This window comes from Agelaius tricolor, unplaced genomic scaffold (genome assembly GCF_023055355.1).
Source record: "Agelaius tricolor isolate 1412-34295 unplaced genomic scaffold, bAgeTri1.0.p SCAF_38, whole genome shotgun sequence".
In the NCBI taxonomy this organism is placed as follows: domain Eukaryota; kingdom Metazoa; phylum Chordata; class Aves; order Passeriformes; family Icteridae; genus Agelaius; species Agelaius tricolor.
In genome coordinates this window covers 1,507,154-1,523,132 of record NW_027269298.1, presented here as the reverse complement: position 1 = coordinate 1,523,132, position 15,979 = coordinate 1,507,154, and the positions used below count along the sequence as shown (strand labels likewise).

The window sequence follows — 15,979 nt, the reverse complement described above, 5'->3', positions numbered from 1 at the left end:
CTCCAGTGTACTACAATACTACAGTAAAAATCCTCTGCTCTGCCCTAATGTCTCCTCTGCCCATTTTCACCAACTATTTCCTCAACTTCTACTCTCATTAAGCTTTCCTTTTGTTCTGCTGCATTTTCCTAAATGTTCTCAGTCTTCCAGATTTGTCCCATGCTACACCTCAGCTTGAAGGCTTCCCTACTTTCTCGTGCATTAACCACTCTTCTCCTCTTCAAAACATAACTTATGTCCTGATTTCCCTGAAGCTCAAGGGCTGGGAATTTTTTTTTAAACCAGAAGTGTGAATCTACAACACACAGGGGGTCAGGTCCTTGCACTCTCTAGGACACCTTCTTAGTTGCCAGTAGCTTTTTCAGGTCCTAACACTGGCTTCTTCTCCCACATGACCAGATCTCTTCCCATCAAGTCTCATCAGGCTGGGAGCAAGAGCTGGATCTGTTGTCACCAAGCATTGTTTGAATTACAACCAAAGTAGAATAGTTTAGAAGTGCTAACCAGCCATCCCACATTCCAGCCATTTTTTCCTACACTGCAACTAGATTTACTGCACACATTTGAGAAATACAGTTCTGAGTATTTTACTTCTGTAACTGCAGCACAACGCTGCTGGTGCGCAGCAGCTTGGACACAAGAGAGTCACTTGCACAATAACTGATTATACAGGAGCTTTTTCTTAAGAGCAAGGCAACACAGGCAATTAAAGTCCTCAGGCTGCCTGGGGACAGGGGAAGCAGGGTGGCAGTCAGAGACTGCTGGCACCTACCTCCTGACTGATTGACTGTGTCGGTTTCTGTAAATTGGAGACAGATTTCTGCAAACCCTGCTGCGGCAGCGACTCCTGCAGCTGTGCAGCCGTCGCACTGGAACTGAGCACAGACAGCAGAGGTGAGACCAGAGGGGAGGAAGGCAGGAAAACAATTCTACATTGGCACAGACAACAGAGAACTGATCCCTGTAAGGTCTGACACCAAGCAGAGCAGTGCACAACCACTGCTGCCTGCCAAAACTCAAAAGATTCACTCTACCCACCTCTTTTGGTCTGGCTGATCCTGCTTGTTTGCCCATCCTGTACCGTCCTTGGGTACTATAATGATGTTGGGGTCGTTGCCTTTGTTCTCAGACTTCAAGCTAGGCAAATTTGCAGGAGGTGGCATGCGCCGGGCAGCAGCAACTTTCCCAAGACTCTGTAAGCCATGTCTAGGAATAACTGGTGAGAAAGGAACAGCAGCAGGTCAGAGGGCTGTATCCTGCTAGATAAGTAACCTTAATTAGGAAGCTGTGGCTGGGCACAGCCCCAGCAGAAGTGCTGCTGCTATGTCAACACACAGGTTGTTTCCCACAGGACCACAGATGCAGCCGTCTGTTGTAGCAGCTGGCAAACAGCTCCTACAGTGGGAGGGAGAAAAATCATTCTCCCCAACAAAGTGCTCACAGAGCCTTTTAGGAGGATTTACATAGGTAGCTCTTTCATTTCACCAAGGAGAAGCAGCACCACCTTTTTACAGCTTGGGGTAATGGCCACCCAAGTCCACCTTTTAGCAGACAAACAGGTCACCTAACCCAGGAATCCTGAGGTCTCCATTTTCCAGCTCTATCTACCAAACAACATTTATTAAGAAAGTATTTTATTTTTTGTTTTCTATTCTCACACCAAATCCAAAGCCAGTCCAGGCAAGGTCATTTTTTTGAACCACCCATTTTTTTATCTACTTTTGGTCATATTTCCACTGCAAAACCAACTTGGGTTCTTTGCCAGTGGCCCTCAGCCCTTGACTCTCACCTCACACTAGGTCTGACCAGCTTAAGACACTTCAGTCAGCTCAGGTGCCCTGCCCTGGCACAGTCTAAGGCCCTGGTAAGGCCTCCACTCAAGTTTGCTACCTGCCCACTCTGCAGAAGGCTAAATGAATGGGCCAAGAGCCCCCATCTGTCCTGTGCAATTCCTCTATGTCTCCACAATAAAACAGCCATGGAGATGTTCCTCTAGATCCTAATGAAACACAGGCTTTGACACCTGCACCAACAATGCAACGCAGCCACGTCTGACAGGGTCAACAACCTAAATGAGCTCTGCAACAATACTGCTGAAGACATCAAAAGGAGCTTTCTGTTTCTTACCTGTAGTTCTGATAGCTTCTATTGACTTTCCTTTATACTTATCAAACAGGCTGAGAGTCGAGTACTTGCTTTTCCCATCCTTTCCCTTGGTTATTTGCCCCAAACGATCGGACATTGCGATGAAATGTCATCTAGTAAGGAAATTTCTCTGCGCCGCTCCCGATCTGCCTTTGAATGGAAGAGAACAGGAAAACCCCATCAGATGGATTGTTCAGCCATGCACAAGCAAAACACAGAACACACACACAACAGCAAGAACTGAACATACAAGTGAGCACACACACACCAAGATACAAGTTTTAACTCCCTCCTCTTTAGTCACAAGAAGCTTTTGGGCTTTAAGATTCACAAACTGAATGAAAAGAACTGCAGGAATACACTTCTCATTGCATCTTTTTTCTGCCACTCTAGTGCTGAAAGAAGTGAGGTTCTTAAAGTATGAGAACACAAGAGAGGGGGGAGGTCAACTAGTCCTTGCTTTAAAAGAGTAATGCTGACAATAAACAGCTAAACACAAATGCCAGAAAAGCACTGTATCTTTGTATCTTACACCACACTGGAATTTATCATTGCATTTCCCCTGAAGCACTGGGTTTGTAATGTTTAGATTATGGTTCCACACTGGCCACAGTTATACCAGCAATTAATGCTTTGACAGCATCACTGGAAGACAACAGAACCATTTCTCCAAATCCCCTTTTCTCATCAGCTGGCCATGAAAGAGAGTTATGGAGTCAGAAAAAAACTGCTCAACTGTATCAGATTCAGATTCTTGAGCCAGTGAGTTCAACTGTTCTACTATGAATTCTCCAAACACATTACCAAAAAATTATATTCCTCTGTTGCTGGCATCTTGAACATAATTTTTAGCTTGAAATGTACTTTCTGTAATGGATGTGGTTTGTTAATTTTTCAATCTGAGCTCTGCTGGCACAACATGCTGTGAGTAACACCCATCATGCAGGCAGTCCCCTCACTTTGACTTTTTGGCTCTTGGAGCCTGGGATAAAGTTGAAAGATGTAGTGCTCACACTGTACATCAACTTTTATGTCAGAAAAGACACTTTGCTTACTTTCAATGGACCTATCTTACATTTTTTTAAAGCATCATTCTGTTCTAAATTTTCTCAAATCTAGGAGCTTCAGCTAACCTTTTCTCACATAATTTAGATTTCCAGATTTTTTGTTGTAAAGCCTCTACTTCAAGTCCAAAACTGCTGGCAGTTTCATTTCACCATCTGTTAGGGTAAAATGAAACCATTCTAGGGTTTCAACTCGGTGTTGGGAGTAACAAAACACTATATACATGTGTGTGTGTGTGTGTGTATATATATATACAGATATACACATATCTCTGATCTTCCCACACCTCACACTTTCTGAAACTCACCCAGCTGAAAGCCTTTTCCAACAGAGACAGCAATCACTCTTTCTGAAAGAAACTGTATCTGACCAAGGCTACAAGTCCCATCAGCAATGCCTTATCAAATATGATTTGCAGGTAAGAGGCTTAGTCCATCACACATTATATAAAAATTAAAGCACAGACTGTGAACATGCTGGACAGAGCCAGACTGGGAATGCAGTGCCAACTGCAACTGGCCCAGTAAAGCCCATCTAAAGGCTGCTGCTGGGGCAGGTGTCTGACCAATAAGCCTGGCACTACACAGCATTTGTTCCTGCACTGCAGGATTTAAACCACGTCTATCAGGAGGAAGAAGCTATAGACTGTGCTAGGTGGTCAGGGAGAGAGAAATAAAAGTGTTTTCTGTCACTCAACAACAGCATCCACAGGATGCTCAGGAAAAACACCAGGGTCCCCAGAAGCCCCTCCCAGCATTTCTGCTGGACCATCACACGGGGCTGCAGCACGAAGGCTTTGTGGGGGCAACAGGGCTGGCTGGCAGTCTTGAGGCACCTCTTCCTGCAGAGCAGCAAACAGATCTTTGGCTCCAGTCTGGTTCATCTTTGCTCAGATGGCCACTATGTGCCAAAGAAAACAACAGCTCCTCCCTCACTTACCCATTTGCACTGTATTTTATTAGTAGGACAGACATAAAAGAGAGGGAGAAAACACACTTGGCAGGAAAGCACAAGTTGGACTGAGAACAATGAGCTTTTTGAAGGGGCAGAGCTGTGGGGAGCCCCAGAGCAGAACAAAGAGCAGAGGGTGCTGTGCTGGCAAGAGCACAACCACCTGCTTTTACAGGTATTATTGAGCCCTGCAGTGGGAGCCTGGCTCAGGGCCTATCCACACCATGACAACCCTGTACCAACCTCACAATAAAAGCAGTAAAATCTACTCTGAAGTTTAGAAAGCTCAAACCAGACAAAATTAGAAGGTGTTTAAAAATAACCCAACAACAACAAACCACCTACCCAGATCAGATTCAGGAGTTATCTGGTTAATAGAAAAGCCATGAGTTCCTGAAAGTCAATGTGCAAACAGCACACAGGGCAATGGTGCCAAAGAGAAACCCTGACAACAGTTATGTAACAGGTCTCAGCTGCCTCTTGATTACATCTTCTATCATTAAAAGGATTAAGAATAAACAACCACTGCACAACAGAGAAGCTGGGGACATGTGAGATAAAGCCCCTTGTCAAACTTCCTGGGACAGACAAACTGCTGTCTGGATAAATGAAATTTACTTCCAACTCCTTCAATGCTCTGAAGATGTGAAACACAGCTTTGTTCATGTGTTATGTGTGTGCTCCAAAGGGAAAAAGGAGACCATGGAGAGGTGAAGCAATTTCCACAGTCACTGTGCAGAGGCTGCAGCAGCACTGAGCTGGGTCAGAGCTGTTGGACTGGCAGGACCTTGCTGCCTGTCCCTCCTGCAGATCCCAGCTACTCCAAAGGTGTTATCAGCCAGAGAGATCACTCAGCACCCAGCTCACCCACAGCACTTCAAAGAGGCCACAGAGCCTTCCAAGGCTGGCACAACACTGCACTATCTTTCCATCACACAGTCAAGCAGGGAATCCAGGCAGGGATCATAAAGACCTTCCAGTCTTGAAGAGCAAAGCCATTTCTGATAAAAATCGTGGTTCATTTAGAACTGAACTGCCAGCCTGCATACTCATTATTAGTAGAGCTGGAACTAGAAGGCACATGCTGATGCTGACAAGTGAAAACTGACAGCCTTGGCAGAGCCTCTGACCTGTGCTCAGGGTTCCCGTGCCCAACAGCTGACCCTGAAGAAAGCAATATCCCCTGTTACAGAGAAATTGTAAAAAATCAATCACCAGCATTTCTGCAAGGTTTCTCTCTGGGTTTATAGAGGTCTGTGGGGGAAGGCTTGCTATCAGTTTCAGCATGGAGGGTAGCTCTTCTCATTTTCCTACTATATCCAGGGACAGCACCAAACAGCAAAACACTGAATGTCTGAGGAATCATAAAATCCTGCAGTATGACCAGTTCCATTAGAGATCCCAGGATACAAACAACTGCACTGAAGCACTTAGGCAGAGAGCTCCAGTGCCCAGGCATAGTCATGTCCACATCATACTACCCTGGATCTCATTTCTGGGTATTGACCCTAACTGCCTTTTAAAGGGGGAAATTCTAATCCAAAAAGCAACAGTGACATTTTAATGTCTTTGAGACATTAGACTCACGAGCATGCAAGTCTTGGAGCTACAGCCTGTCCTGCAAAAAAAGTTGAAAACTTTGAGTTACTGGCACTGGTAAGAACTGGAAACCCCTGAGCTGAAAACACAGCCAAACAGAGGGACTCCTGACAAACAGGATTGTCTGCAAAGCTCTTTGCAAATCTATGTATGCAGGAGGCTGGGCTGCTGGTGTTTTATTCACAAGACTTCAATGGAGCTTGAGTATCTGGAAGTCAGCCAGCCTTAGCTGAGCAGGGCAAACAGATTTATGAAAGGTAACACACATACTAGAAGGAATCATTTCAGCTACTCACACACCACTGAGCTCTACACCGAGCACAGTCCTGACTACTGCAGATCTTCACTCCTTGCTCACTTCACAGCAGCAGTCACCAACACAAAAAGCAAGAGAATGGAAATTAACAGGGAAAAGGTTTTCTTCACAAGCAGGAAAATTTCTGACGCAATTTTCTACAAATTGTTCAGAAACCCACAGGTTGGAAAAGCTAAACAGTACTTTCAGAAGAGAAAAGTGTCTGGAGTTAGGTTAAACTGAAATACATTGTGGTTCCTAATGTTACCAGCAATGTGAAACCTTTTAAAAAACACAGTATAGTTTTACAGGAGATTAATGATGTTCACTCTTCTTTAAATACACACACAGGTCAATTTTACTTGTACTTCCATAGCTGAACATTTATCTGTCAACACAAAGATACCACTACCTCTGGAATGTGTCCCACTAAGAACCACCTATTTGTGAAACACTCAGCACCTGCCTCAGCAATGAAAGACACCACTGGCTGCCCTTGGGAGGGCTCTGGTGAGACACTGTCATCACCTGCCCAGGACTTGCTGTCAGATGCACTTATATCCTGCAAAAGCCCTGTCAGGGCCATGCAGGGATCAAGAGCCTAGCAAGGAAGGGACCAGATGAGCACTCAGTTCCCAGCAGAAATTGCTTGGTAAGGCAGGGAGCAACAGGAGAATATCAGCATCCAAGTACAAAGTCAATGGGATCAATGCAGAAGAGCTGTGCAGCAGGCAGAGGCTCTAGCAAGAGTCTAAGGCACAAAAAAAACCTCTTGCTCTCATTCTACTGCATCACTTCCAGAGGGAGATGCCAAGATTTGCTGGTACACCTGAAAAAGGCCCTGCCAAGATCTGGATGTAACACCAAACATAGTGCCAGAAAACTGCACCAAATCCTGCCAGACAGGGAGAAGCAAGTCAGGAGTCTGCAGTGCAGAGAAGAGATAACAAACCTCCATCACTGAGCTCCTGATTCACAAGAGGGACCCTCCTTGCTTAGCTCAATAGGCGTATTTGGTGGTACCAGTTCTTTTAATCCTGCACAATTCCAGCTTCTCTCATCTCCCACGAACCTTGGCTCAGGGAATGGGAGACCAGGATCATATCTGCCATGATTTGTTGCAGAGGTTATGCTGTTAGCCAAGCAATACTGCTGGAAGCTGTCTGCCAGAGCACTTCCCTGCTGTCCAGCCCCATCCTCAGACACTGAAGTCAAGCCTCCCAGGATTTGAAACATGGAGCAGGACTATGAAGAGGAGAGGCAGAGTCTTCTGGACAGTAGATCTATCCTAACTCCACACTGTGGAGCTCTACAGACAGTGGTAAAACCTGACAAAAGGGAAGGGAGACAAAAAGGGCATGTCCTGTCTGATGACCTGACCTAATTTTCTCAGTTCTGCCTTCACCGAGCTCACCTGCTGCCCCCTCTTCTGAATGTGCCAACAGGCTGGGAATCACAACTACTGTCAGTGACTCACTGCACATTCTAGAGAAAACAGGTCTTTGCAATGTCAGGTTTGGCCTTAAAATACAGAAGCTTCACCTCTCTGCTAAACAGCTTTACTAGTGCTGGGAAGGCAGGCAAGGCAAAGGCAGCCAGAGAGGCTGGAATTGTAACTTACTGTAAAACAGATAAAGAAGACTGGAGTCTGGAGAATAGCTCAATTGTATTTACACAAAAACATTAATGAGTTCTGTGGTCCTTTCTGGACAGACAATACCACACCCTGGAAAGGAGCCCTGACCTCCAGTAATTGAGGATGCAGACAAAGAAATAGTTCATCCTGAGTATGCAACACTATGGCACAGAGCAAAAAAAACCCAGTCAGAAGGCTGGTCCACAGCCCACAGAAAGTACTTATGAGATCCTGTGCTCATGAAACTCCCCCACTTTTTCAAGCAACAGAAAACCCAAGGTGTGCAGATAATTCTTTCCTTGAAAGGAGTGTCTGTTTACAACAGCCCACCAAAGAAACAGCCAGTTTCACCCATCTGCCCCACCATGCTGTAGAGAAGGAACTGACCCACTGGTGCCAGCTTGTCAGGAAGGTATGACTCTATCTCCAACCCAAGAGGAAGTGCTGCAATGCTTTCATAACCTGCAGGGAAGCAGGAAGGTGTCTCATGTGGAACAACCTGGAGGCACCAGCTACCAACATTACACTCCTTATCCTCTCAATCCAGGCCCAGAAGATGTTAAAGGAGACAAGGCTCAGCACAAACTGAAGTAAAAGAGCTTGTGTCTTTGTTGTTACATATTTCAGAGGCAAAACCCAGGGAGGACAAACAGCTCAGTTCAACAAGGATCACCTGTGGCCTCAACAGATCCAGATCCCAACCCCTCTGGTACAAGAGGAAAGGGAAGCAACCTTGTGATCTGCACGAGCTGCCTGCCCAACAAGGCTCACATTCAAGTGCAAACCTGTACCCTGAAGAGCTGTACTTTCACTCTGGCTCCCCTACAACCAAGGGTCAGAGTTGCAACACACAAATCCCAGCCTCCAACATAGATTCTGCCTTCCACTCTGCCCTGCTAAGATCTGTGTCCAGAAGGAACACACAGACAACATCCTGCTCCCTCAACACCAAACAGAGAGGCTGATCAGGAGCAAGCAATTTAAATTCAAATACACAAGAAATACTGGCATAATGCTCTGTTGGCAAAACTTGTTCAGAAAGCTCCTGGCAACATTCAGCTGAACTGTAAGGTAAATTGGGCATTTAGGTACCTGAGCAACAATAACAGACTGTGAGTAGCTGGTGGGGATCTCCTGATGGGTAACAGGACTGGCACTATCAGCCCAAGTCAGAGGAACAGTTTATTCAACTAAGACTGTAGACAGGAAGAAGTCCCAGAACTCAGGTGTCTGCTTCAGCCACCCAAAGCCCAGAGAAAATGTCAGACAAGAAGGAAATGCACTGCAGCAGCACCTGCCGTGCCCAGAACACTCCCTTCCAGTGGAAAAGGCTGTCCATTGGCACGGAAAGTGCACCCAGTCCTGCCTACTGCTCCTGAGGAGCCCACAAGGGCAGGACGCACCCACACAAGCACAAACTGTTCTCAGGCACTGCACAACACCTTAGGTCTGATAGGTGGAAGCAAAGACTCTTCCCTCACTAAAAATAAACACCACTGCATGTAAGGGTTGTGAAAGTCCCTCGGTCCTGATACTTCTGCCTACACAGACCTTTAAAAGTCATCCCAGCCATGATACCCATATAACCAGGTGAGACATAGCAAGAGCAGCATAGGTGAAACACCTGTGCTGCAAGTAGCTTATCTTGAAGAGCACTACCCCTCCAAGGCCACCACTGGCCACTGGAGAATGCTCCTCTGTCAAGAATTTCACAATTCCTTCACCAGGTCCCAAGCTCAGCAACTTACTCCATCTCTTAGCAGTGAACAGAAATTTTATTGCCACCAAGCAGAGAGAAAAGCAGAGATGTCACAGCTCCAAAAGATGAAATCAGAGCAAAGCTGGCAGTCCTTTGGGTTAACAGTCCTTTTTTCAGGAACAGAAACAGCTCTTTCCACACAAATGCCATCAGCTGTTGAGTAAGCTGCTCTGTTTTCTCTGCAGTCTCAGGAAGGATCACATTGGGATGGGGATGTGGATGTTTACCCTGTGCCTGATGAGCCTCACAACAAAATCTGGACTTTGGCAACGCCTCTCCACTCTCTCAGGTTGTCTGCTGACTTCAGGGCCTGAGCTCCCACTCAGGTTATGCACAGGTTTTCTTTATGAAGAGAGAAAACCCAACGCTATTGATCAGCAGGCAGCAAACATCAATCCCTGACTGCACAAGCAAGGGAGAGGTTCCTTTCCACCCCTGCTGAGCAGATCCCTCTGGCCTTGCTGCTCCCCAAGGCTCTGCTGGGAGCTCCCCTGGCAGGCACATGCTGCAGGGTACAAAGCTGCCCTGGCAAGAGCTGAACAGCTCTTTCTCTATCAGATTTCTCCCAATTCCCACAGCCACCAAGACTGAGGCAGCTGGTTCAAGCCATTAATAAGATGACAAGCAGCCCGGACAAGCCTGCAGTTCATAAACACTGCAGAGGCTGAAGCTTCCAAGGAAGTCTTCCTCCAGGTTCCCCAGTCTGAAGAGCACTAAGGCAATGCAGCATTGCACAGCAATTCTCCTTACAGGAAGCCTATTCATGGGAGCCATTTGCACCACAAATGAGTGCCAAGGATATTAAGAGAAACGCGATGGGAAAGGGACACAGGTACAAAGTGGTAAGAAAGCACCTTATATGTGCTGTGATTCAGTACTCTGAAGAAAGAAGCTTTAGACATGTTTAGGTTTTCTGGAGAGCTAAGCAACTCGGACTATGCCCAGGACATCTGGACTACTCCGAGCCAGACAGGAAGTGAAAACATTTCACAGATGCTTTCATTTACATAGATATTTGCAGTGCATAACTGACAAGGTGTGTAAGCGTCATCACTTCTATTTTCCAGATAGGAAAACGACACGGCAGAACTCTGCGGCTCTGCTAAGTGGCAGAGCAAGAAACAGAGGCTTCATCTCCCACTTTGTGGGGCTGAAAAGCACCCTCTGAATCACACTGCCTGCCTGACGCTGTGGGGCCAGCAGCAGCACGAAGCCCTGCTCCAGAGAAGTTCTGGGAGGAGCAGGTCCTTGCATGCTGGGATGGGGAATGCTGCAAACACCTCCTACATGAGCAACCCCATACACTGCTTACACTGCAACAGGATCACAGGCGTCATTAGAGGCAACACCAAGCTCAGATGCAGAACATTAACACCGTAATAACACTCAAGATCACATGAATCTGGTTCTGAATGACGGTTCTTGAAGCTTGGTTATTTCAATAAAAGATAAAACCAGAGTTATTATTGTAGCCAAAGAAGGAGCACCTCTTGAACATGTCCCTACTCCCCTGCCTGCTTCACAGCCCACTCCAAACGCTGAACAAGATCACTCGAGGCTTTTGTGCAGCCTCCCAGCCCACATACAGGTAGGAAGAGCTGAAGAACTCACCCCGCAGCAGAACTCTTCCAAAAAAATCACTATATTCCCACACAATAAGTGCCTGGGGGAGGCAAAGTCCCAGTGCAAGCTCTTCAAATCTGTCTATTTACTCCTTGGAGCACCATCACTACAATTCCCATCTAAAGGTCTCAGTGGCTACCTGGGAAGGATTCCTCCACCGAACCTCTTCAGTAAGGGTGTTAACAGCACAAATACTCGGTAGTTTACTCCTCTTAAGTGCTACCCACCTGAAATCCGAAGGCTGTTGAGGGTGCTCCCAACAGCTGACTGAAGCCTGGCAGACATCTGAGATACTACAGTCCAACAGAGTGGGCCTCTTGACCAGATCCTAGAGGTTGTTATCAAGTCCTCGCATTATTCCCAGTTATTTTTCCTGTAGTTCTTCACACTTAAGCCTGGCTCAGCTGCCCGTTTCAAACCTGGTCATTGTCTCTTCCCTTTCACCCAAGGTACGACTTTTCATCAGTCCCCCACAAATTAACACCTGCAGTCTCCCAAAGATGGAACAGGAGCCGACCCCCCACTTCCACTCCTTATCACCTTCTCAGCCTACCAACACTCTCCTGAACATTTAAGTGTTGGAATCAAACCACAGCCATTGTATTTTGGCTGCAAGTTAAATACCCCCCTGCAAAGCTGCGTATACACCTTTTAGCACCTTTGGTCCCCACTCACCCCACAGCATGGCAGCACAAGCAGCTTCACAACCGACCAGCACCAGGGGCCATTACAGAACAACACAGGGCCACTAAAGCAGCCTCCGGTCCACTTCGGTTATTGTCCAAATGCTCCCAGATAAAAAAAACCGATCAGGATTTAACAGCTCTACAGATCAGTATCTGAACAGCTTTGCTCTGAAATAAACAGCTCATAAGCTCCAACTGCTCTGTTACTTTTGCACAAGAAGTACACGTGCAGGCAGGGAACATCCTGAATTCTAGTACAACTTACTAATAGAACATGAGCCCAGTAAATGTTTCAGTGAGGCTGGATATAATGCAATGTCCTGCTTTAGCCCCGTTTTATCCTTTTGAGGGAAGGAAAAACTCTTTAACCAACCCAGATGTGTGCAAAACCCACCCTCAGAGGTGGTAACAAAGTCACTTAATTTCAGAAGTTAGAAAAGGCTGTTCTGTGATGGGGAGAGCTGCAGCTCCCCAGCCTTTACCTGTTCTCTGTGCCCTCACCTCATTGTCTGATACTTGACAGAAGCATCCTTCTATTTCTTCTGCTTCAAATGAGAAATTAGTGATAAGGAGCTGTGAAATTATCCACCAATTAGGAGAATGAGTCAGTGACACACGAAAAACAAAACCCACTTAACAAGGCAGGATCAGCTTAAGAGCAAAGTCTGATACTGAGACAACAGCTCAGTGCCAAGTTGCAGAATAAATGAGGAATGTAGTAAAAAGAAACAGGGAACCAGAGAGGTCCAGCCCTTGGAAGAAACTCTCTCCTAAAGTTACCAACCTGTATCACTAAGTTCCTCCTGCTCATACTGCTTTTATTCCTGAACTTTCATGTTTTCCAATATGAAAATACACAATTTTAAGTGGAAACACCGCAAGAGCAAAATCTCTTTGTAGACTACCATCATAAATGAAAAAAAAAAAAAAAAACCAACAAACAAAAAAAAAACAAAACACAAAACCAAAAGGTTTGCTATTATTTTCAGCATTTAAACCTAGGCTGACTTGCTCTTAAATGCTTTCAATTACTCAGGTAAGCACAATGAAGGCCTTGAGCAAGAAGCACTCTTGAACAGGCAGGTAATTCTGACCTGGATCATCTCACACCTGCAGAGCACAGCTCAGGCTCCCTGCTCTCCTCAGCCACACCTCAGGTGTGACTCCAGCTGGAGGAGGCCACACACGGGCACTGAGGACTGTCTGTCTGTCCTGTGCCATCACCCAGGCACTCACACAAACACAGCCTCTACCTTCAATAAATAAAGAAATCAGCCTTTGAAGTCAGGCTTTACACAAAGCTTTATTAAAAGGTTTTATTAAGATGTCACTATAAAGTGAAATAACTTTAATACAAAATATTTAGGAATATTACTCACTTACTGAAACAAAAATACTTTTAAACCCTCTGTGTCCCTTCCAGCATCTTTATGGACTATTTACTCACTTTTCCAGTTTCAGCCAGCTGGCTGAACTGCCCTTTTAAGCTCTCATGCACACACAGAAAAAAGAAAAAAAGCTCAGAGTGCATCCAAAAAAATGTACTGTAAGAGCAAAGAAAAAATCTCCGAATTTAGAAAAAACAAGGCACCAAGGCACTATATAAAGACAAATTTGGAAACCCATACCAAACACGTGGTTTAATTTCTCTCTTTTTTTTAAGGTATCTGTCAAATCATGTAAAAATTTGTTTTCTTAACAGTGAAGACTGCTGAAAGCATCCTCAAATGTGTGATACCTAGTTTACTCAACCATGCAGAAAAGCATACCAGACTAATGAACAAAAAAAAAGTAATGAACTTGTACTCAAAATTAAGCACAAAATCAAGAAACAGCTAACAGCAGATGTACTCACACTGGCTTGCAAAGCCAACAAAGCAGCAACTCCAAACAGTATCTGCAATTTTTCTGAGTATTTATTTTTATCTGAACTTTTAATTTTTAACAAGAAAAACATTATGGATTGTTTACTGTAACCTCAAAATATTCTGCTAACTAGAAAAAGCTTCTTAAGGCAGAGACCCAAAAGAAACAGCATCACCCATGATGAACCCACAAAGATCTCATGGACCACAGATGAGCTCCTGATAAAACCTAGGCTCATTTACAATGCTTCACTGGGAGTGAAAAATGCATGGAAGTATTTCATATTTCCAGTCAGAAATCAGCCTGAAAACATCACTTTCCATCCTCTCTTTAAATTCCACTTTCAGAATATGGCCTTACCTTCCCTACCTCTTCCAGGTGACTTTACTCCCACTCTCTGGCTCAGAGCACGAGTTTTTGGAACACTGGGGTTTCACTATCTCAGTGGCCACTGAACATGGAAAAGGCAGGTACAAAAGTAATGTCCTGGCCAGTTCATATCTGAGAAACCTACTCATCAGGAGGTGATTCTCCAAACTTGGGCTCTCCAAAACAGGGACCAGCCATTTATCCATCATGGAAGAGCCCATTCCAGTGGAGGTGTCAAGTGAATCTGTAAGATAAGGCTTAACAAACCCAAAACTTCCACTATATAAACCTGGATTCGGTGCTAGAAGGGGTGGGATGCCTTCCCCCCTAGGAGATGATGCAGACACTGCAGTGTGCTTACACTTTATACCTGTTCCTAGAAAGAAACAAAACTACTAAATCCCTAAACGTTGATGTTTACTGTACCTTATAACCCCAAACACCAGCAACATCAATAAATGAACATTTATCTGATGAGTAGATACTCAATGTGTATCTCATCCTTTGCACATCCAGAAGACAAACAAAACAACTTTCCTAACAAACCCCACAATTTCCAGCTCATTCAAACCCCTTATGGCAGCTTTGACTTTAGAGATCGGGGCGGGGGGGGTTGTAAAGAAAAAACCCTCTAAATTCACAACCAACACACTAAAACCACCCCCTGGAGAAGATGCTCAGCACGTGTCCCAGGACCCGCATTAGGATTTCCCCAGCTTGCAGCACAGCTGCTCCCACACAAAAATTAGAAACTCCTTGAACAAAAAAAAAAAAAAAAAGAAAAAAAAAAAAGGCCCTAAAACATCTTTCCAAACCTACCAAACGAGCTCGCCCAGCGCACAAACTCCATCCTCGCTCCCCCCCGCCCCAGCCGCATTTCGGCCTCAGCGGCCCTTTTGTAGCTCCCGCACAATAACAAACCGGCCGAGCCTTCTGGATGCCACCCCCCCCTTGTTTTGCTGAGACACACACACACACACGGCGCGACAAAAATATCTTTGTGTCACCCTCCAGACGACGAAAAAAAACAACCTGCCTTTGCGGCGGGGAGCCCCCCGGCCTGGCTGCACCCTCCGGGCAGCGCAGCGGGGCGGGGGCGGCTCGGCCCCGGGGCCGCAGCCCGGACAAGGGGCCCCGAGCCGGGCGGCCCCGCCAGCGCCACCGGGGATGGGCCCGGCCAGGCCCCGCGGCGGCCCGGTCCCCGCAGGGAGAAGGGGGGCGGTTCGCACAATAAACACCGGCGGTACAGCAGCGAGAAACCGGGGGGAGATTCCCCCCAGCCCGCCCGGGGGACCCGCCCGAGCCGGGAGGCCGCGGGGTGCCGCAGCCGCTGGCTCCGGCTCCATTTTAGCGCTGCCTCGTCCCACCTTCCCTCTCCCTCCCCTTCCTCCTCCCCCCCGGCCCCACTCACCGCCCCGAATATCCGCGGCCGCCGCCGCCGCCGGCCCCCGATACCCACCTGTGGTGGTGGCGGGGAGCCGGGGGTGCCTGCGGAGCCGGGTGCGGAGGGACGATGGGCGCGGGGCGCGGCGGATGGCGGCGGATTGCGCGGGGCGGCGGCGGCGGCTGCGGCCGATCCGGGCACTCGCTGCCTCCTCCTCCTCCCCCTCCTCCCGTGCCGGCCCGGCCCCGCCGCGCAGCGCCACCTGCAGGGCGCCGCCGGCAGCGCGGGGGCGGCGCTGAGGAGGAGCTCCCTCAGGGGGACAGGGAGCGGCTGGAGAGGGTCCTGTGAGTGTGAGGGGCACCCAGAGGATTTGGGGCTGGAGAGGGTCCTGTGAGTGTGAGGGGCACCCAGAGGATCTGGGGCTGGAGAGGGTCCTGTGAGTGTGAGGGGCACCCAGAGGATCTGGGGCTGGAGAGGGTCCTGTGAGTGTGAGGGGCACCCAGAGGATCTGGGGCTGGAGAGGGTCCTGTGAGTGTGAGGGGCACCCAGAGGATTTGGGGCTGGAGAGGGTCCTGTGAGTGTGAGGGGCACCCAGAGGATT

At 47.2% G+C, this 15,979-nt stretch overlaps 1 protein-coding gene across 6 annotated transcripts in view; it reads right to left on the bottom strand.

Annotated features, from left to right (window-relative positions):
* The window catches only part of PRRC2B (proline rich coiled-coil 2B), a 46,559-nt gene extending 30,948 nt beyond the window's left edge, over positions 1–15,611 (bottom strand). For 2 of the 6 annotated variants that reach the window (XM_071454045.1, XM_071454049.1), the window contains exons 1-4: positions 15,406–15,603; positions 2,128–2,295; positions 1,039–1,216; positions 773–875 (exon numbers count right to left, since the gene is read on the bottom strand). In XM_071454045.1, coding sequence (XP_071310146.1) covers positions 773–875; positions 1,039–1,216; positions 2,128–2,242 — 396 coding nt within the window. In that variant the 5' untranslated portion in view covers positions 2,243–2,295; positions 15,406–15,603. Of the gene's footprint in view, positions 1–772; positions 876–1,038; positions 1,217–2,127; positions 2,296–15,405 lie in introns of all 6 variants that reach the window. The other 4 variants (XM_071454046.1, XM_071454047.1, XM_071454048.1 and 1 more) reach the window with 4 other exon arrangements.
* Between the last annotated feature and the right edge of the window lie 368 nt (positions 15,612–15,979).